Raw genomic sequence first — 24161 nt, forward strand, 5'->3', positions numbered from 1 at the left:
CGCATCAATCAAGGGATTAATTTATGCGTTTATTGTGATAACAGCGGATGGGGTCAGAGATAAAGCGACACCTTAATGGCATTGTCAAGTTCAAGTGCAATTCATGACAACTCTTCTAATAGGTTGGACTCGGTCAAAATCACTTCAGTGATCATTATCTAGAAGAAGGAAAATAAATAAGCCAAAATGCCCCAATCGTTTGCATTTGAGTATCACATGGATTTGATCTGAATTGAAGATTCTTTTACTTTTCATGTGAATTAGATCCGCTCCAATATCCAGTCCATTCGAATATTGCAAAATTTTCTGTCAACGAACTTCCTCAATACGTTGATCAGACAATTAGTTTTTGTTCAAAAATATTTCGATGAGAGACGTCTCAATTACGATTTTTCAGAATCACTTAGAAAAGCACTTTGAAAATTTTGTTGATGGGATAGTCATTTCGTATGCTTTGTAATGTTTGTTTAGCGGCTTCGATTTGGTTCATATGGAACTTCATGCGTTCACTGCTGGGTATTTATAAATATGCAAGTAATATACATATGTATATATACTTGTATGATATATTGTTTGGCTAAATCGCACTAATTCACGTTTGAATCGAGTGCAAAATTTTTAGCTATATACCATATGAATCGTATATACATATATCGAATTCGCACTCCATTAAGTATGGAGACAAACCGATTGATAAATAGGTCTCTATATAAGTATGTATGTACATAAGTATGTACAAGTAATTGAAAAAATAACAAATATAGGTTAACTTGCCGGCTCAACACTGATCGACGACAATCCAATTCTTGGCAACCATTCCGTTACACCCTCTCACCGCTCTTTTCATCAACGCGGCAATGAAATTATTGTATTATTTTGTAATAAATTTTGTTTGATCACTTTTAGCTTGTGCAAATTAAATAAATACGAGTGTGATAAGTGGCCGAGAGAGTTAGCGTGTATGTGTGTGTATGTGTAAATATCGTATATTTGAGTTTGCAAACGCAACAGACTTAACTATTTACTTTAACACTAACTTAATGACGCCGATCGTGTCGTCCTGCTAAGTGTCCGAACTAAAAAAATTTTACGGGGTTCCATTGGCAGTTCACCTCAGCAGCGACAACGGCTAGATAATTCGGCTGTTCGGCAGTTAAGCGATTGATTACTCGCTACATCAATCGTGTGCATGTGTTAGTATGTAGACCGGTCGGCCGGTTGTTGGCCATTCTATAGACGGCTTCGCCGCATAATTGTGCTGTCTTTGTTTCTATTGTTGCTTCCGTTTGCTGGAAGTTCCCTGCCTACATACACACACACACACACACTACTTGAGCAAACACATACGACAGCAGGTGGGAGCAAGTAGGAGGAGGACGCTGTTTCGCTAGAACTTTGCATTTGACAACCTGTGCGTTTTCTCGATCAGTCAGGCAGTCGAAGTGACTTCAGTTGCGAAGTTGTCACCCTCCGGTGTGGTGCTGTTACTCCGGGACTGCTATTTCACACTTACATCCTACATAACTGTATACATATTGTCTTACCAATATTTGTAGTTATGTGCCTTGCTCTGTGCTAACCGTCGTTTGGGTTTAGATACTATTGATTACTTTCACGCGCGACGATCAGTTTGTCACAAGATTTCGCACAGTGACATTCGCAATTAGCTCAACTGCAGTGTAACGGTGTTATTTGAACGAAATAAAAATGAAAGTGCTTTTGCTCTTGGCTACATTTTGTGTGCTTTACCAAGGTAAATGTTTTATTTTTGTTGCACCGTAAATTGTAAGCGATTCGGAAATGTAAATCGACTTACATAGATAAGTGTGTAAATGTTTTTATTTTGAGCAGAAGTGTATATTTTGTAGCAGCAAATGAAGTTAGCATTGATTGCACAAATTCGTGTATAAAAGTTGTTTGGATGCACCACGTGATTTGCTTATGTCGTAACTATGTGTGTTTCATACGTTTATAGTGTTCGTAATATTGGAAGAAATTGTAAAAAGTACCTGTATATAATTGGGCTTATTTTTTAATTTTGAAATGTAACACGAAAATTTCTATGAACATATTTTATAAGGGTATAATTTAAGGATAATGTGAAAGGATCAATTTCATAGCGAAAAATAATTAATAGTAATGATAATAATAATAATAATAACCACAATAACAATAACAGTGATTTTTAAATAAATAAAATAAAGCAAACACATATTTATTCCAATACAATACAGTGCAATACTGTGCGGATTATTGGACAGAACAAAATTTTCGATTTTGGTTCATAAATAACCAATTAATTTCTTCGCTTTTCAAAGTTAGGCTTATGAAATAATTTTCTTACTATATTTAATAGTAACACTAATTCGAAATTCTACATAAAATATTTCAACTTTGTAGGCTAATTTTGAAAAACCTAGATTTTTTTTGTTTTGTTAGAAACATTTGCAAAATTAAAAAGCAAAATTTTTGTGTAATATTTGTGCCTTCTGAAGAACCTATTTTTAATCAAAGTTTTTATTGGTATACTTACCAAAATTAAATCGGGCCAATTTTCACCCGGACTGACAAAAACACAACTAAATTTTAACGAATTTTATTATCGCTTTTAAAATAGGCTTCTTTACAGCAAATACAAGTATGTATGTATGTCCACGATTAACCCAAACTTCCATACATTTGTTATAAGCCTCACCTGGATGGTATTTAGTGCCTTTAGTAATTTCTTTGTTAGTTTTTTTTTTTAGAGCGCGATTCGTTAGAATGTTTCACAGCTTTGACGTCATATTCATAGACTCACTTTTCGTCTAAGCATCTCTTTTGCAATCTCCGGCTCAAAATCGGCAAAATATTCCGATCCTTAGGTACGAGTCTAACATTAATGTGCGTCATACTCAGAACATTAACCAAAATGTGTTGGGTCAATTCATAAATCTCTTATGCGATCCTCTATTATCTCTCTGATGCCAATACCACGATTTTTCAGTACTGTTTTAAACTTTTCCGATGCTGTCGTCATTAAGGGGGCCCATGTAGATTTCACGGTGTCAAAAAATCTATTTTCTTATTGTCTTATTTAATTCTATAACATCTCTAGTATATTTTCCCAAATGCTCAAGTTGATCCGAGTGATAGTTTCGGAGGTACAGCCTTTAAAATTGCGCGCACGAGATCAGCTATATTGTCACTTAAAACGCGTTTTTCTAGAAAATTTGTGTTTCTAATTCGGTTGTTAAGATTTCACGCGAACTACTCAAAAACATCTGCCAGAAAACAATGTTCACTTTTTATTTCTTCTTTCGTCCAATACCAAGGTTGTGGTCTTAATTAAAAGATTAAGACTATAAACTCCGTAAATTAATTAAAAGAAGCATTTTTTCTTTTTACTTCATTTGATCCTGTAAGAAGTTTTACTGTCAACGCAGAGGTAGCTTATTCCGAGAGCCTGCCGAAAATGACACCGCAATGGCCAAGTTTTGAATATTTTTCTTTGAAATTTTCACACAATTTTTGTAAAAGTAGGAAGTTTGAATAAAATATTTAATTTTTTACTGGAAAAAAAATAGTGAAAAGATAGTGGAAAATAACCGTATTTTGTACGAGGGAACCCATGTAACCCCTTAGCAGAGGTGGATGGACGACTCGGATAAGGCAAGTTTTCGATGAGTTCATTGCCCAACCACTACTGTAGATGGCAGACTCGCCAAAGAACATCTGCAAATCTTCGAACGATTCCGTAGCCGTGATTCTATTTTAAACAAAAACTATTTTTTAAACAGAATGAATCAAATTTGATAGTATATAGTATGTTATTTTCTAACCTTTTATACCACACTTTTTAAATGAAAACAATACAAAAATTGCAATTGCAATTACACTTTTAATTGGCCTCACTTGAAAACAATTCAAATTCACTTAATATGCTCACGGTGTGCATTTTTGTCATACAACAAATGTCAGTCAAATGTGACATTTCTGAAACGCCGCTGTCAACATTACATAAATTGCAATGTTTACATGTTTTAGAGTAACACTAAGGAATTTTAATAAGACACACTTGAAGTAGGCATCAATGAAATTTCAAAATTGCCAATTTGTTAGATGTAATAATGATAGAAACAGTAAACACTCAGCACAATTGAGAAACAAAAGTGAAATTTAGACAGGCGATATTAATAATATGGTTAATATTATAAAATTGAGTTGAATGTAATAGGCTCAACTTATGGTCACTACACCGGCATTCATTATTGGATAATATTCGACCGAATAGACCATAGCGATGAGTCCTATAGTATTTCTGGCCAATGGGTATGTAAACAAGCAAAATTGCCGCATATGAGACGAAGAGCAACCTGAAGAGATTCAAGAGCTGCCATTTCATCTAGAAAAACAACGGTTTGGTGTGGTTTATGGGCCGTTGGAATAATCGGTTCATATTTCTTCAAAAATTATTACGGTGAGAACGTAACCGTTAATGGTATCGCACAATGATAACCGACTATTTGATGCCTGAAACTGAAGCTTGTGATCTCGGCGACATTTGTTTTCCAACACATCGCATCAATCAATGCATTTATTGAGAGAACATTTCGGTGAGCAGTTAATTCCACCTTTTGGGCTAGTCGACTGGTCCAAAATCGTGTGATATCACAACGTTAGACTTTTTTCTGTGGAGATATGTAAATTTAAAGTATATGCGGATAGTCCCTCTTCGACTCAGGCCTTGTAGCAAAACAGCATGCGTGTCATTCGCCAGTTTCGAAAAACGTAGCCGCGGCCAACATTTGAAAGAGATAATCTTCAAAAAATAAATGCCAAAAAATGTTCTTTCGAATGATAATAAACACTCCCCATTAAATTTGATGTTTCTGTGTCATTTCTTTAAAAAAGTAGGGAACCTCGAAATGGATAACATGAGAATAAATTGCACGTTCCATTATTTGTGGCATGAGGTTCTATTATATTCTAATGTTTTCTAGAGCTTTGGAAATACAATGTAGCTAAAAATTAATTAACACATACACTATGCATATTATTCGTATTGATTTGATAATTATCTAGTGAAATGAGGTACTAAATAGTCATGTTAAATATCAGTGAAATTACGTCAGAGTCAGATTACCTACTTTTGGGAGTGTGCAATTAATTTCCTCTTTACTATGGCTCAGTTGATCTTGATATTTTAATAAGTAGCGTTCTCATTTTTCAATTTATTTATTTCTGTACAATAGATAGTTCTAGGGAAAGTACTACATATTTAAATACATTCTGAAAATAAATTTTTGATTATCTTAAAAATCCGTTTTAACGATGCGTCATAAATAAATAAGCCCGTGGCTTTTACACACATGCACAGCACAGTTATACAAAACAAAACAATTTCTTTTAAAATTTCCGCTAAACTTCATTAGAAAACGTGCTCACTGTTGGAAATCTTTGAGATATTTTATTTTTTTTGTTTTAAAATAATTGCAATCACTTCAAAAATGCCAAAAATAGTATTCATGTCATAACATTGCAAAATGTACAATTCGTGCAAAAATCTTCGCTTGTGTCGCAAATATTTATTTCTTATCAGTCAGGTGTTTTGCTGCTGCAGAGTAGTAGTACTATATGTACATATGTCAAATAATTACAGTTTATCTTTCGGTTTATATTTGAAATTGACAATAAAATATACGATATTTTTTTCAAATCAAAGCAGATTATATTACGTGCCACAATTATTATTATTATGTTTGTTCTCATGGCATTGTCAATGATGAATAATTGTTGCTTAGCTGACGTCACATTAGCGATTCTTTCAATCGATATCAGCACGACCGGCTTTAGTTTGTCAGAGACAGCAGTTCAGACAGCCCGATGTAATATTTGTGTTTTCCTCTGATTATCTAAAATATTGCACTCATTATAAATATAAAGATAGCGACTTTTATGTAATGATTTTATTAATAAGTGGAACAAAATATAATTTCATGTAATCTACAACGCTGGGCAGTGCTCAAGAGATAAGAAATACGAATTGCACGCGCGGAACTTGACTTAGTTTATCTCATATTAGTAGATGTGTCAGTTATGTCTCCATATACATATAAATTTAATATTTTACAAGCAAATTTACACTTTTAATTTTCTGTGACTGAAAAGCAAATTAAATTTTCGCATTCGATTGCTAATTGTTACGTAATTAACAAGTTGTTTGTTTCACTATATTTTATAGTTTTCGATTTGCCAAATGCTCCTTTTAATACGAGCAGTAAACATAAAATATTATATGTATAGGCTAACATCTCGTGAACAATAAAAATAGTGGTCACGACACTTTCATTTAGTTACTTATGGATTCGTGACGTCATGGAGAAAAAGAGGGAAATACTTTGCTAACAATTACTATCAAAGCTTGCTTATAAAACACTATGTGTATATTCATATTGTATAATTTAAATGTAAGCTCGAATAACTTCGACAAGCCTTTGTCGTAAATATTTTTTATATAAAACAAGTAAGGAAGGGCTGAGTTCGGGTGCAACAGAACATTTTATACTCTTGCAACTTGCCAGGGTCAAAGCCAAGGCCAATAGCTTAAGGTGTATGAGGTTTGTAAGTTGACATATATGGAGTCTGAACATCCGATTTTATCCGTTTTAGGCACAAAATACGCTCCCTCATTTTCATTAAAATAACTAACACATTTGGCGATACATGCGGTAGAAAGTCAACTGTAAGTTCGAAAATCTTTCTTGCCGACCCAATGTCGTAATGTCTGTCGTTACATCCGTCGTACTATCCGAACCGGTGTCCCTCTGATATTTAGAGATCTTTGATTTGAGTCACACACTTTCCTAGATATTTATGACAAGATATAGTGGAATTAAGTACAGTTTTCTAACATGAAATCGAAGTAATAATGATAGCGACATCAAAATGTCTGCTTTGTTTTATATCACGGTTTTTATTCGTTCGGCCATGGAATCAACTAACGATTGTAAGATTGGTGCCGGTATACCTTTATACCAAATGTCTTTAATTATTCGGTCAAGTTCTGGCAAAGTCCTTGGCTTCTTCTTGGTTATCCGCGCTTTCATGATGTGCCAGAGGTTTTCTATGGGGTTTATATCTGGACTGTTTCCAGGTCAGTAAAGTCATTTTATAAATCTACGTTAGTTTGTTTCCGTTGAACCAACGCTCACTGTCGGATAACTCCGCAAATTAATATGTAGAGATTTTTTTTTGCACATTTTATGACCTTGTTCGTTTATAATATAATTTGAGCGAAATATTACCAATATAGTGTGTGTGTCTCCGTTTATTTTAACGTTTTCATGTCCGGTTATAAGAATTGGTTTTGTATAATATTAAATAATGGGTTGTCAAAAAAAGTCTTGCGATATTTTTATTGAATTTTTTTTTATTGAAATTGAAATGAATTTTTGATGACTCATGCCCAGCTCTTGACCGATGCTACGGCTGCTACTATGCCGGTCTCTTTCGACCAATTCAGCGATTTTATCGCAATTTTCGACGACAGGCCTTCCGGAGCGTGGCGCATCTTCGACCACCTCTACACCAGAACGAAAACGTTGAGACCATCGATGTGTGTGGAAACTGTATCGTTTGTGGAAACTGTATCGGGTCCATAAACTGCACAAATTTTATTGGCGGCTTGAGATGCATTTTTGCCTTTATCGTAGTAGTACTGTAAAATATGCCGTATTTTCTCTTTATTTTGCTCCATGTTTGCGACGCTATAACTCACGAACGACTTAAAAGAAACGACAATCAATCAAACACGTGTTAGCGCGTGAAAAGAGCTTTCCAAAAAGGTATGCATACCCGATGCGACGAATAAAACTAGAACTACGCGCTTTCAGCGCCAACTAGCGCCAATACCGCAAGACTTTTTTGACAACCAATATTAAAGAAAATGTTGTGTTCAAGGAATTTGTGGAATAATGAGAAGTGTCCAGGATGGGGAATTTCACAGTACATATGTACATATGTATAATATATAAAAGATTTTTTAAAAACACTTATATAAATTAAATACAAACCTTTAAGCCTGCATACTTGATATTATGCATATTTCTGAAAATTCTTAAATTTTTTCCAAAAACCTTGTGATCGAAAAATCTTTAATCACTAAAATATAAGGGGACACCCGGGTTTGAACCGGGGACCTCTCGATCTGCAGTCGAATGCTCTACCACTGAGCTATATCCCCATCTATTGTATAACACCGCAAACAAACACTTGTGGCGCCGACCAAGAAGTGAGGAAAAGAAAACATCAAAAAGTGAATAATCAATATTTACCAGCGAGAATGCGCGGGCGGCGTAATATGGCGGGAAGTTTGCATTCAAGAATGTAGAAACAAACAATCTGAGAAAGAAATAAAAACGAAATGTTGGCTATCCTCAAATGTGATAAAAATTAAGTGGCTGGCGTGGGATGATTTACTGCTTTTATTATATCGCTAGTGAGAGGCAGTGATTAAGTTCGTTCAAGCACTTCGTTTACTTAAGATTATTAAATTGAGATTGGTAAAAAATGTATGGGAATTTTGGTGACATAGAGTTTATGCGATCGACGTTGTCAAAACTCCGAACCTTGTCGAAAAGTCCTGTCGTAAACACAAGTTGTCATCTGTCGTTTCACGAGATAAAATGATGTTTGAGTGTTTTTAATAAAGTAAGTGCTTGGATCAAAAAATATTGTTCTTGAAAATATGATACTAATATTCTGCAGAGAACCTACAACATTTCTTTCCACTTCTCTGTATTTTATTTAGTCTTCTAAGGCGACAAGCTTTTAATGCCAAAAAAGCATATGATTTCAAAGTGATTATGGGGACTATATAAGTTGCTCTAATTTATAACAGATTCGAAGAAGTTGATTCATACCAACACCACATTAAAAATGACGTTTTCATCATGTTATCATTCACACACTTTAACTTGCCTTTAACTTGCTGTATCAAGGCCAGTAGTAACTATGGTGTACTATAAATATCAGAAAGTATAAAAGGCTTCTAGTTTTGAAACACTGTGTTGTATAAAGAACAAACGATATGAAAATGTCAGCTGCTTAAATAAATAACTCTTCATATCAATTGTCGTACGCATGGCTTTGAAAATAATGTCAACTGATAACAGTTTGCCGATATAGCTGTCAAACAATACAACAACAACAACAACTAAAGCATATTGTTAAGAATAGAAAAGCTTTAAAGTAAACAAAAATATTGTTAGTACACGTGATTCAATTTGCACTGAAATACGTAAATATGTATGTATATGTACCTAGCATGTGTACCAGATATACATACTTACACACAATTAAGTAAGCAACAGGTGATCGATGACGGTGATCAATATTTCTTTAATGCCTTGATTACTGATTTATTTATTGTTTAATTCCAAACTGTGTCTATGGACAATATTGGTGTATTAAGGAGTTATGGCAGTTTTCTCGTTGACAACGAAATTACATGTAAAGTATGTAATAGAGCGCTTTGAATTATGAATTACGACAGTTTGAGTAAATCCCTTATTTGTTTATAGATTTGCATTCACGAAATATTAAATGTTTTTTATTAAATAATTAATTTCAATATAGCTTTAAGTCGGCATGATCAAATGTAAATTTTCTTTCTTGTAACCGATTTGTATACAAAACGATTAAACATTTAAATGAGCCCTTGATTTTGAAAGTGGTATAAGTCAAAAATTTTGAAAATCTATTTTATCAGCTATTACTTATCAAATCTTAATAAAATAACATAATCTGAAGAGATTAGCAGCACACCATGCAAATTAACTCTTTAAAATGTGTTTATTTTTTAGTTGTTAACTGAAATACAGATATTGTTCGTTTTGATAGTGGTATAAGTCAGTGTGTTCACAAAGTAATTTTGTCATGTCTTCAGATAGTGGTTCAGGTATGATGACGTAAAACTTTTAATGTAAAAACCTACTATTTAAAGTTAATTGTAGACATTTTACGGCGAATAAATATAAGTAATGCTCCCAAGAAATGGAAACGAATAAGAATGATATCGTCTTCTAATGAATTAGCTCATAGTTTAAAAGTGAATTCGGAACCCTTACAATTGGAAGAAAGCAAATGAATTCAAGAAAGAGGACACGCAATCAACAGAATGATGCACATGATATCGTGCAGAGGAATATGAAACAAAAAACTCTAAGCCCGTGAATGCTAAACTTTTCGAAAATATAGATTGTCTTTGTTCCAAAAAGTGTTTAAACGGAATCGGATATGAATACAGAAAAGCTAATTTTGATTATTTTTGGAATTTAGCAAGTTTCGAAAAACAGAATATGTTTCTGTATGGTTTGATTAGAAAACAATCAACAAAAAAAAAACACTCCAGTGATTCACATCTTAAAAGTGCCGAACAGGCTAGAAAAAGTTTAACAGATCACATACAAAAAACAAGAGATAACCCGAGTGAAAATTACGGATTCACATTTGAGCTATAGAAAGCGCTTCCTTATCCAAAACTTTCTGTTTCGGTACCTTACTATAAGTGCAACAAGTATGTATACAATTTAGGGTTTCATAATTTCAACAATGGAAATGCTAAAATGTATGCATGGGATGAAACAATCGCCTCAAGAGGATCACAGGAAGTTGCGTGCTGCATCTTAAAGCACATTCGGGACATTACCACTTAAAATCATATAATAGCTTACAGTGATGCCTGCTCAGGACAAAATCGAAACAATTACAGAGCTTTAATATGGTTAAAAATTGTTCAGTCATCTGATAATAATGTTGAAACAATTGATCATAAATTTATGGTATCCGGCCATCCTTTTTTGCCAAATGATCGCGATTTTGCTTTGAAAGATACTAAAATTAAAAAATCGAATTATTTATACATCCCTGAGCATTTTTATAATTTAATAAAATCATGTAAGATGAGAAACCCATTTTCGGTAGTACAAATGGATTAAAAAGATTTTATTTCTACAAGAAAACTAAAAGAATCAACGAATAATAGAAAGAAAAACATCAATGGAGAAGCTGTGTCTTGGTTAAAAATACAATGGATCAGATTTCTAAAAAATGCCCCATTAAAAATGTTTTATAAAACTCCTGGATGACAACTCCGAATTCAAAGTATTAGCCCTCTAACCTAAAAAAGAAAGACCAAGAATATACGGAAATATTGATTTACTTCCATTATACACAACCATTAGACCAATAACAAAAGAAAAACGTAAAGATATGATGGATCTACTACCCCATATTCCACTTTATTTCCCTAAATACTAATGAATAATTTACATAGTCACAATGAAATGAGTTTGAATAAAATGTTAATTACTAATAAAATTTTTTTATTGATAGTATAAGTCATTTATAAAGTCAAGCAGTTAATTTTGAAAGTGGTACAAGTCATTTAAACCTTTCAAAACCACATTTTCTTTTAAAAATGGCTATAAATTTCACAATCATATTAAATACTTGTTTGTTGGGACTACTTTACTGTCGAAAAATCATAATCCATAATGCAAGAATATTTTTTATTTCTTTAAAATGCAAAACTCTAAATATCTCGAAACAAAAAAAATATGACTTATACCACTTTCAAAATCATGGGCAGAAATATAAAAACTCATACTGAAAAGTGTTCAAACTTGTTTTTAGAAATATACTACTATGAGCAAAAAGTAGTAAGACTTTGTATATAATTCTAAAATTCTTGATTTTTTTCCTTTTATGGATAGCTTTTAGAACATAAACATAACCTTAATGTTTGACCTGCTTTGACGTGATGTTTTCGGCTTCCGCTCACCTTTGCCACGATATTTGACTGATTTATCGTCTGTTTCCGGGTCATAAGAATAGATCCAAGGCTCATCACCAGTAATAATACGCTTCATGACAGCCTGGTAGTCGAAAAGCATTAGTATTTTGTAGTACTTCCGACAGTGTTAAGTAAGTATAGGCATAACTTACAGGGAAGCAAGAGTTAGTAGCAAGAAAAGAAATCATGAATTGTTATTTTAGAAGTTTCAGTGTAGCCAATTCGCGGATTGGTTGAATTGCTGTCTGAAACGAATGTAACATAATTACTTCTTTAATTTACTTATCATTGAGAATTTCTTAATTTTTCAATATTGTATACAGTCCGTTAAAAATAATGTTTTTCCTTTGCGTGATCAATTCACGGAAAATTGTTTTTATTATTTTGCAAATTTAGTCAGTTTTTTCGATTTTCTCAAGTGTCTTAAAATGAAATATGAAATAAGAAAAATGGGTGCTCTGTATAAAAAACATTTTGAGGCAGCCTTTCTAACGAAGCAAAAGTCCCAAAATGACTACTAAAAACTGCAAAGTATTTAAATAAGAGTTGTACATTTGTGAAGAGGTAGTCTGACCGTTATGGAGAAAGCCAGGAAGAGGATGAAACCACGCGACATCTAAAAATGAGGACAAAGCCATTGATCTCCTTTTTGAGAAGCACCCACTAAGAGAAGCTAAAAAAATTTGTTAAAAATTGATTAGATGTATCTCTGGGTCAGACTTCAAAGACATTATTCGTACAAAGTTTAATACCGTTATATTAATTGCTTTTTGATTTGGGTGCTGGAAAGTAAAAGCATCAAATGAAATTTGAAATTGTGTTATATGGGAAGTAGGCGTGGTTGCAGTCCGATTTCGACAATGCTAGCACTGTTACATTTGCCTGGTACTAAATTTAGTCGGTCTGGTCCCGAGATATAAGGTTTTAAGTAAAAGTGGGCAGTGCCTCGCCTCTCATCCAATTTTTACTACGGCTCCTATAAAGCCTTCAGGTCATAATTTAATGACGTTTTGTGGGCGTTGCAGTGCCCCAACTACGCCCATCTACGAACTCGTACTTTTTTTACACAAAACTCGTCTCGTAATGATCATTTATATATACGTATGTATGTAGGGTGAATTTTGTTCATTTCATCTTCTTCAAAGTAATCCCTTCCGATGCAATACACTTATGCCAAGAATTTTTTAGTCATCATAGCTCTTGGAAAAATCCCCCGTCGTGATGGCCATCAGAGCTTTCTTCGACTCAGATTTTATATCTTCAATTGAGTCAAAGCGGTGTCCTCGTAGTATGAGATAATGCATTATCGCAATTCTTTGCTCAATAAATTTAGACATGGTGATGAATATTGTGACGTGAAATTTAGCATAGATGTCACTAATAGTACTACCAACTTACAGCAGAAAAAAATATTACCAAACACGAGAAGTATAAATTAAAAATTAACCTTTCAATTTTCTTACAGTAATATAGAACCCTATATCTGTCTCGATTAAGTTTAGGTGATACATACTACCGTTAGGTGAACAAAACTATTATATTTGTTAGATAATAAATGGTAATATTACAGTCAATCGTTCTAAAAATATCAATAAATAATCACGGTAATACGATTCATTTAACTTAGAAATCTGCGTGGGAGTCCAAAAAATAAATGTTGAGTCACATTTTGTATCTTCAAGCTTTAAAACCAGGGAGAAGCTTTTGTATGATTTGTTACTAATTTTTGGTATTCCCGAGAAAATAATGACGTACATTTACCAAAGCTACCCAAACTCTTTGATTGCTTAACTTTGAAAGCTACATATATCCGTCATAAGATCTGCGGATCTACCTTAAATTCTTTCCAACAATTTTGTGTCACTCATTCCATGAAAATGTGTTTAGAAATACTGAAAGCCTGAACCTTCTTAGTTCACAGCTTTTACTAAGTTCGTCATGAGTGCCTACTTTATGTGAAGTGGTGTAAAAAAATCATGACAGTAAAGGTTTTGTAAACACATTTAATCCAAGCTTTCACTGAGATGGGTATTTATTAACATTACATAGTAAAATGGCGTTGAAGCTTATCTCCGTGACATCAAAAATAAGTCTGCCTTTACCATTTTCTGGAAAGCTCAGTTCGTGAAGAAGCCATGCGGTATGATTACGAATACCAAACTTTATTTTTGGTAAAATAACTCATGAAACCTTCTTGTCTTGTAATACGAGAATCCTGCCAAATAATTCCACGGTTTTATCTTGATTGGAGTAATGGTACCGTAATTTTGAAAGCTCCAAGTTTTTAACAATGCAACTTAAACCAAAAATTAACTAAATAAGGTCCTTCTGATGCACAAATGACAGAACAGTTTTCAACTAGCCGTTGTCAATACCGCACGTGCGTAATTACAATGCCATAAAAACACCTTCGACTCTTTCCTTTTTTCCTTTACAAATTTAAAGAAAAAATTAACTTTGAGATTAAAAATTGGCGAACAGAAACACAGTCAGAGTATCAAATTTCGTTGCAGTTAGTGTAATTCAAATATGGTCGACAAGTACAACAATGACGGAAATATTCAATAATGACATGAAAAACAAATAAACACATAAGTTCATAAAAAAACACAAAATACACAACATCAAAACAAATATTATTTATAAAAAATTTTCAATTTCGATATCAAAATTATTTTATTTTACTATGAATATACCCACTTGGAGGAGAATGCTGCAATATGTTTTACCAATTGGCTTTCTCGGCTCTGCTGCGTGGGAGGCAAAGCGCTGTAAAAGCTTATATTCAATGAATTATTTGTATTATTTCTATGTATTTAACCATAAATTTTATTTTTATCCAATTTCAGCAACCGCTGGTTCCCGCTTTGGCTATTCGGAACCGAATCAACGGCGTTGGGCGCGTCATCATGGCCATTGTGCGGGCAAGACACAGTCACCAATTGCAGTGCACTCGGCTAAAGTAAATACCACAGACAGTCTGAATAATTTGTCAATGGAAGCTTTGCAAAATTTAGAGTTTGGTTCGAATATTGTAAATTTATTTTCGTCTTATGAGTAGTGTGTTAACCATTGGTGTAACTGTATTGCAATAAAACACATACAATGTAACTGGGAAATTCTTAGCATTCGAATCATCAGTTCACTCCTTTGATTTATATAATCACATCATATAAGGTTGTCAAATATCTCCCTTCCGCCTTTTTATCTTTTGAATTTCGCGGTTATGTTTAAAACGCTTCAGAGCTCGTATCTAGCAATACTACACATCTTTGAAAGATCCTGACGTAACCTACAAAATGACGCTATGCATGATTAGTTTGGATATTGCGTTCTACAGTTATAGACGTGTAAACATGGAGTTCACTAACGCCGACAATATCAAGTGAAAACGGTCGTGGTCGAAGGCCGGTGAATAGTCCCAAACAGTGGCCAAGCCGGGATTGACGGCCAGGAAAGTTTTGCTTTGTGTTTGGTGGAATTGGAAGGGAATCATCCACTATGAGCTGCTCCCATATGGCCAGACGCGTAATTCTGCCATCTAATTCAAACAACTGGATCGCTTGAAGCAGGCGATCGACCAGAAGAGTCCAGAATTGGCTAACAGGAAGGGTGCAGTATTCCACCAGAACAACGCCAGTCCACACACTTCGTTGATGACCCGTCAGAAGCTACGGAAGCTCGGATGGGAGGTTTTATTGCATCCACCATATAGCCCGAATATAGCGCCAAGTGATTACCACCTGTTCCTGTCCCTGGCGAACGCACTTGTTGGTGTAAAGTTGAACTCAAAAGAGGCTTGTGAAAAGTGGCTACGAGGGGGTATTATGAAGTTGCCGTCTAGATGGAAACAGATTATCGAACGAAACGGCGCATATTTGAACTAAATCCGTTAACTGTAAAACTTTTTAACTAAAGAATTAAATAAGAAGCAAAAAAGCGGAAGGGAAATATTAATATTAGTTGAGAAACTTTTTTTCATCTCGAAAATGTGTTTTATAATAAGAAGTGAGAATAGTTTAGACAGTCTTATTACAGGCAAACAGCTTCCAATAATTTTTCTCGAGAGTTAATAGAATTTTTTTATAGATAGACTATCTTTCCTTTCCTCTTTTTTCTGGTGCTAGATCAGCAAGGTTTAGGCATTTCGTTTTTTAAACTGTAACTATCAAAGGGATATCTCTTGTTCAGCTTCAAATTATTCATAGGAGAACTTGGAATAAGAACAATACTATTCGTCCCTTACGTTTTCTATAAACAATGTTATTTTGACACAAGTCTAAAGTTTCTAAAATAAATAAAAAAATCTTTGGCAATAATTTGTCATTTTAACCATTCGCAATAGTAAAATCTGTCTAAAATCTGTTAAGAAAAACTTAACATTAAAAAACTCGCTTATTTTTTTGCTTGTGTGTGTAAAGTTTTGACATGAGTTCCTAAAGTCAAAGAGCGAATGGCGAATCAAAAATTGGTAAAAGATGAAAAGTAAAATCCACATTATTAAATATCCAAGATACACCCGAACCTAAAGATTCTATTAATTTATCATCACTCACCTAACTCTCATAACAATAATTTCGCATTGCATTGAAATCTTGAAACCTCAGCCAATCTTCTGAATTAAAACTTAACATTTTCTCAACTAATTTTTATTTTTTATTTTAGTCTATTCCATTGAATATGCCAGCTGTAGACATGATTGGTTATCACAATTTGTTACCAAACCCACTTGTGATGGTGAACAATGGTCATACTGGTGAGTAATAGAAAATTATTTTTATCTTTTTTTAATTTGAATTAGCTAAATTAGCTTATCCTTCACCTAACCATGTTAACAATATGGGCTGAAAAGCTTTGGCGCGACCGAGAGATCTTCAAGCAGAAAAATCTCCATACTGGCTTGAGAGTAAACACTGAACACTCTAAAACTTTAATTACATTTCGTCCAATCATTATTTAGTTATTTGTCTCACAATGATGCTTCCTCTGCTATTTTTGTTTACAAAGGAAAACTTTCGAGTTTTGTATTGTTTCCTGATAGGGGAAAACATCGTTGACACAGAGCATGCTTGAAAATTTCTAATTCGTTTGAGCATCCTTGTGATGTCTCGTGACCGTAGCAACGCAAATGTTAAACTTCGGAAAGGTACAAGAGGCAGTAGTGTCTTAAAATACAGGGATTGTCCGGAAAGTAATAGGACTGATTTTCTTCCGCTGCGACTGTGCTTCGGAGCTTTCGCGCAGCGACTGGATTCGGTAGAGGGGTTCCTAGCTAAGCTGGAGAGTGAAGACAAATAAGTTTTACGTGGAAGTCCTCAAGAGACTCGAACGAAGGATCAATCGGGTTCCACAAGACATCGCGGCCGATTGGAAGTTTGCAGCACGACAACGCCCCGGCTCACACCGCCTTTCTTGTGAACAGCTATTTAACCAAAGCCGGTATTCCAACTCTTCCGAAGTCATTCTAAAGTCCAGATGTGACCTCCCCGAACTTTGTTTTGTTTCCTTGCCTGAAAAGACTGATGAAAGGCAATCATTTTGAGACGACATGGAGGATCCAAGTATCTCGCCTCTCAAGGCTATTCCGGAGAATGCCTTTCTTGAAGTCTTCAATGCTTGGAAATTACTCTAGCCGCGCTGCAGCGACGCAGCAGTGACCTATTTTGGAAGTTTTTAAAGAATTGTAGTGATTGGTTCAATAAATTTTTTTAAATCGACTTAGTCCTATTACTTTCCGGACAAGTCCCTGCTAAAAGTCGTGAAAAATTGCTGGTTGACCGCAAAATGAAATTGAGTGATTTATTCTCAAATTGTCAATCCGTTGAGTCTAATTTCCGATGACTCGTTCGAGCATTTGGGCTGGTAACTGGCGAATGACATGCATGTTTTGCCTTGGAGTAAGGCCTGAATCGAAGCGGGATTGTCCGCATAGAGACTAGACTTTACAAATCCCCATAAGAAAAAGTCTAACGGTATGAGATTACACGATCTTGGTGATCAATCGGCCGGCCCAATACATTGATCTGCTCACCGAAGTGATTTCTCAATAAATCAATTAATTGATGCAATCCTGTTAAAACCAAACGTTGCCGAGATCATGAGCCTCAATTTCAGGCATCAAATAGTCGGTTATCACGGCGCGATAGTAATCGCCACTGACGGTTACGCTCTCATCGACATAATTTTTGAAGAAGTCTGGACCGTTGATTCCACCGACCCACGATTCCACCACCGATTCCACCACACCAGACCGATGTATTTTCTGGATGAAATGGCAGCTCTTGCATCTTTTCAGATTGCTCTTCGTTCCTAATGTGACGCTTGTTTACATACCCATTGAGCCAGAAATAGGCCTCATCGCTGAATGAAATTTGGCTCGAAAACGTCGGATCTTCTTGGAACTTTTCAAGAGCTCATAGAGCGAAGTAATGTCGATTGGGAAGGTCGAGCGGCTTCAGTTCTTGCATAAGCTTGTTGATGCGTAAGTCTTTCCACGATGAAATGCCAAGCAGTACAGAACAAAATTAACATGACAGCTTACCACGACTCAAGCGTGTTTTGTCAAAAAAGGCTGTTGAGAAAAGCACCTTAGTTTACACACGTTAGATGATACTATTCCAAGCATAAAAAATGAGAAGTTTTTGTCGGATGAAAGTCTTTCGAAACCCTCGAAACCCTCGAAAACAGATCATGGTTTAAATCAATACACAATGTTATTGGGCGTTATCGAATCGATAGGCTTTAATTTCAAAGTTAGGCCACATATTTTCAGCCCAATTATGTTAGAACTAGAATTAGACTATTTGGTTTAAATTTAAACTAATTTATAACAAAAAAGTTTTCTTAAAGCACAGAGAGCGTTAGCTTTACCCTGCTTCAAATACATGATATGTATTCATGCATGCAAACACTGAGTTATACTTCAAAGCAAATCATTTCACATGCAAAAGAGTCTTCTTTTGATGCAATTCCATACTCTATTCAAAAATATTCTGAGAATTTCCAATAACACCATTGATTTTACTCTACTCTGCAGTCGCCATCAATATACCTAAACTGACCGAGGAGGAGAAGGCAAATGGCGACTTTATGCCATACGTACGCGGCGCTAAACTGCCAGGTGAGTTCGAAGTGGAGGGTGTGCACTTCCATTGGGGCGATAAGAACAATCGAGGCGCTGAGCATGTGATCAACGACATCCGTTACACGATGGAAATGCATATTGTGCATCGCAATAAGAAATACGCAACTCTTGCGGATGCGCTGGAGTTCGACGATGGTGCGGCTGTGTTGGGATTCTTTTTCAATGTGAGTTGATTGAATGCATAACGGTTTGAGTGGTTTGACAAAGGATGTGCAATTCCCACTTTTTGTGACGCTGTTATGAGTTTATTGCCAAAGGGATTTGCTATTGCCTATTTTGATTATCACTTTTTGTTATTTATAGTTAGACGAAGATGATAGTCAAGGTCTGACAGCGATTTGTCGCCACTTGCATTTGATACCGGAAGCAAATGATGCTATGAATTTGACGATTACCTTCGCATTGTCATCGTTGATAGCCAATGTAGATGTGGATAAATTCTATACATACAAAGGTGAGTAAAATTTAGAATTCAATAAATTTATTGTGGAATCTAGTGCGGGAGAGCGTTAATAATTGTATAATTAAAATTATCTACCCTATTTAGTAGTTATTTTAAAGTGAATGTTTTTTTTCCTTATCCTCTCTCGTTTTTTTACCTAAAACTCTGTTCTGATAAATCAACAGCGACCGTATTCATTCATAGAAATACAAACTAGACCTCAACATTTTTGTCGATGACGTTATAGTCTCCACGTTTTTAACGTTTTTTGGACGTATGATAGTTAAGGGTGTTACGTTTGATAATCTAAACCCCTTCACTACTTTTCGATTGCGATCATTACCAAATTACAGACTCGCGGCAAGATGCTCCAGTCGCTTGCCGGTATTACCGGAGTAATGACAAAGAAACGCCTGGTTCCAATAGGATGCAGCTGAAACAGACAAGTCAGAACACCGCACTCCGAACTACCATAGGGTCTTTTAATGTACGCCTTCGAACACATCCTTAGTGCGGTTTGCATGCTTTCGCTTGAAGAACATAATGTACTCTTCTCCAAGCAGTTTCTGCTGAGATGTGAAAACTAATAACACTTCCATCGAATCCCTTCCAGTGAATAGCTTCTTTAGAGTCGAAACACCATCCATCGCAGTTCGTGAGCTCGAGCCGCCAGAAAACAGCGTGACCCCAGCGTAACTTCGATTTGGTTGCTACAGTAGGTTAAAGTCCTACTTATCCAGAAGAGATCCCTGCATCTACCTAAATATTAGTTCTCCGCGCAAAGAGTATTCGCAGGATACTAATCACGTGTTTGTGTGTCTCGCTTAACACCTCTCTCCCTTTGGTCGGAAAGAGCCGACTAAATGATTTCGATGACATTTGGTTTTGAATTTTTCCTCAAACAGGCAACAAACCATAACAACAGCCGTTATAGTTGGAAGTATTACTTTTAATTAAGATTTATTCTGCTTATAGTTCAGTTTTATTTAAAATTTTAAGTGAACATATTTGTATTTTTGTCTAGGTCTCGATTTTTTGATCGTTTTTAGTTTTACCGGTATCTTTAAGGTATCGTTATTTTAAATGCTTCTGCTGCACCCGAGTTTTCTTTAACCAATTGATAACAGGTTATAAATCGTTGGATATTTCGCTCTTTTTTAAACTTTTCTTCGTAGAAGACTTGCCTTTGCGCTTTCACCTTCTTCCATCATCTAAATAACGTTGGTTGCTTTTTATATTTCGTGATTAGAGAATAAAAACAAATTTTAATCATGAGAAATCGCTTAATTGTTTTTCAAAATATCCGCAATAAAGATCTTAACACTTTCGGATGGATTTGAATCAATTGTCGAAACACTTTTGGCACTTTGATTGAAGTATAATACGAGTATATCCAAAACATGCGTGCTAAATGCATCAACCGCCTTTTCAGGTGTCGCGAAACGTTGAACTCTTAGTTTATTTTATTCGTACGGGAATAAAAAGAAGCCGCTCGATTCCAAGTCAGGACTTTAAGGTGCTGCACTTGTCAAATTAATGTTTTGAGTGTTCAAAAATGCAGTTATTTCAGGTGATGTTGAGAGTGATCCGTCTTTGCCGGATGGTTTTCTTGACTTCTTGGAAGACAACTGACATATAAATGGTTACGTACCACTCAGAATTTACTGTTTCGCGCTGTTCAGTGATATGGTTGCAACACGCCCAGTTTTTCCCAAAAAAAAGGCATTTGAATGGAAGTGCTTCGAGCACGAAATTTTTTTATTGGATTCGGCTCATCTTGAAACATCCATTACTTTAGGGCTGAAATGTGTAAATCCACAATTCAACACGTATCACTATGTCATAGATGTGTTTTCGGTCTTCGTATTTTATAAAAATTCCAACCGACCAATCGACACGAGCATTTTTTGAGCGATTGACAAATTGTGTGTGGTATGTCTATAGGTGTCTCAGTCTCACGATAGTGCAATATCAGATTGCGCACAGAATCAATAGTTTCTGGAGCAACAACAGATTTTGATACGATTTATGAACTCGATTGAATTCACCATATCATCCATGAAGACTGGTCTTTGATGAAGGTTCATCGCCAAGAATTGTTGAGATAATCCACGTCGAAAGTTATAAAAAATAATCGCGGGAAGATTTTCTCGATTTAATACCATTGTTTGGCCGAGTTAAGTTATGGTACACAGCACAAACAGCGCTTGTATGTCAAAATGTATGTATACCAACAAAAATGTCAAACTTTAAGATAAAGTTGTGAATTACCAGATTGTATCGCTAGGGTCGACAAATTCCGAAACATAAAAAACTACCTACCTCTTTGATCAGGCATCAAACTGCGCTTAACAATTGATCAGTTTAAGCTCTCGGAACAATATTTTTGGATGAACAGTTTTAAGGCTTCTCGAGATCTGTTCGCGGTTGATGCTCCATGACAGCTTGTCTTCTTCACCCCAATCACAATTAAGACTAAATTCTTCCTGCATGGAAAAGCAAAAGTTTTGTTTTGTCCCATCTGATAATCAGAAAGCAATTGTACTCTCAAATTTTTGTACAGGGAATTTTTTGTGTCAAGTTTAAGACATTTTGGTTCACTAGCTATACGTATAATAGATTAGCTTCAAAATACTTAAGTGCCCACAGATTCAATAAAATAAATCTCAAAAAATAAAACCCTGTTCTGTAACTATATTTCTAAGTTTTAGCCTTAGAAAAGTTTTGAACATTAGGCATGCAACTTTACAAATCCCATTAACCTCACTTTGTTAGAGGGCATCGAACAATGTCAATAATATCATAAATAACGTTCACCTTAATGCTACGCCTTAATGTTTGCTTTACAATATTGGCTGTCTTTCAATACAATTTTCATATTTATCATTCTGATAAAATCAGTTGAGCATACATATTACACTCATTATCTTAATTTAATTCCAATAAAGTGCAAGATTTACTAAAAGGTATAACGAAAGTAACACTAACACTGACTGAGTGGATGTAAAGGTGGAGGAAACTACTTAATCAAACTGAAATTAAATATTTCATTAAGAAAGTTTGCTTGAAATACCTTTGAAATATTCGCAAATCAAAATGTACGTAGTTATGCATTACCCATTATGAAATAGCTTTATTCAATCAGATTTATTTAATCAGATTAAATTGACGCACATACAAAACTACACACAATTGCAAACGTATATTTAATATGTTACATAAGTCTGAATGAAATTTATTCGACACTGAACAGCGCTACAATCCAGTTGGCACGCCAAAGCACGCACAAAGCCATTTAAGTATATACATATCGAGAATTATTGCCATTATTAGCGTAGAATTAGCAAAATATAGCAAAATAGCTGGAATTGGACAGAATTCAGTATGCAAACAACATCGCAGCGATATTATCGAAATCGGTAACGCAGATAATCTACAATACAAACCTGTAGAAACATATGTGAAGAGGTGTGTAAATATGCACGCGGCGACAGATGTACAAGTGCCAAACATGGCGCCAACAACGAATACAAATTGGCCGCCTAATTTGTGGCTGTTAACCCAAAAGAACGCGGGAATGGTTGCAGAATGATGCCAAAAGATTTTATTACTTTCGGTTATGAGGATGGATGGGTGTACTTTGAATACAAAATAACATGATTTAATTTTAGCTAATGAGCTAAATTTGCTTACCAAAGCCAGAAAGCCAGAAATACAGAATATTTTATCTTTATTCGTCGATGCATGATGATATAATTTGTGTTTTTTGATTATTTATGCATTGCAGGTTCACTCACAACGCCACCCTGTTCGGAGGCCATTACATGGGTGCTCTATCCCGATCCGATACCAATCTCACCTAAGCAAGTACGTAAATATTTGCAAGAATTACAACACCTTGTTCCTTCTTACATATAACATTTTCCTTCTTCCACAGATCGCACGCTTCCGTCAACTGCAAGATACTCAAGATGGCGCTCTGGTCGATAATTTCCGTCAATTGCAATCAATCGGTAATCGTCGCGTCTTTATGCGTAACGGTAACAATAAGCATACACTTGTGGAGGCGTTGAAGAAAGAACTAGACTACAAGAAGTGGGATTGGTACAATTGATTCGGTGGCGCAGAACAAATTGTGACACAGCTCATGTCGCTTGTAACGCTTCATTATCGTGCAGACAACTGTCTGGGAGTTTGCTTTTAAGTTAATTGAATATTCTATTTATTACAAATTATTATTATTCTTAAGCGTATTGTTTATATCGTACGCTTGAGGCGTGCATTTACTCATATTGTAAGCTGTCGCTCTTAATGTTGCTTATTTAATTTTTACTAATGAGATATGCTAATAAGCGATTCAAATTGTATTAGCAATAAAATTAGAATTTTTAATTGTTTAATAAAATGTATATACGACCATATCTCCTAATTTAATTATCTAATTGACGTTCATTACAAGGTAAATCAGTTTAAACTGAAGCAAAATATTTATTCCAGCTAATCCATTCGAGTTGACGCTTAATGGTGAGATATATGTACACTGTAGGTACTTGTCGCCATTTAATAACCACTTAAATTTATTTCTTCACGATTATTAATTGCTTTTACAGTTAAATTATTGTAATGCTCTCCGCTTATTTACGTTTCCGATAAATGAATTAAGTATTAATTGGTAAATTTGTGAAATCTTCATATTCTTACCTGAAAACTAAAGGCTGCTGTAACTGATCTCTCATATA

General features: G+C 34.9%; 1 protein-coding gene and 1 non-coding gene across 3 annotated transcripts; one reads left to right on the top strand and one right to left on the bottom strand.

The window, feature by feature from the left end:
• The first annotated feature begins 1441 nt into the window (after nt 1–1441).
• Nucleotides 1442–23843, top strand: LOC126751285 (carbonic anhydrase 15). 2 transcript variants are annotated; one of them, XM_050461420.1, is made up of 7 exons: nt 1442–1753; nt 14686–14798; nt 16502–16592; nt 18873–19144; nt 19284–19434; nt 23210–23289; nt 23360–23843. In XM_050461420.1, exons 1-7 carry the CDS (start codon nt 1708–1710, stop codon nt 23534–23536), a joined length of 930 nt encoding a protein of 309 aa, XP_050317377.1. In that variant the 5' UTR covers nt 1442–1707; the 3' UTR covers nt 23537–23843. The 2 variants fall into 2 exon arrangements, with proteins under 2 accessions (XP_050317377.1, XP_050317376.1); XM_050461419.1 differs by lacking the exon at nt 1442–1753 and adding an exon at nt 14487–14607.
• Nucleotides 8153–8224, bottom strand: Trnac-gca (transfer RNA cysteine (anticodon GCA)). Its single transcript has one exon. It is a non-coding gene; the product is annotated as a tRNA-Cys (tRNA).
• Nucleotides 23844–24161: the final 318 nt, after the last annotated feature.

The sequence above is a fragment of the Bactrocera neohumeralis genome, chromosome 2, assembly GCF_024586455.1.
Source record: "Bactrocera neohumeralis isolate Rockhampton chromosome 2, APGP_CSIRO_Bneo_wtdbg2-racon-allhic-juicebox.fasta_v2, whole genome shotgun sequence".
Lineage (NCBI taxonomy): Eukaryota > Metazoa > Arthropoda > Insecta > Diptera > Tephritidae > Bactrocera > Bactrocera neohumeralis.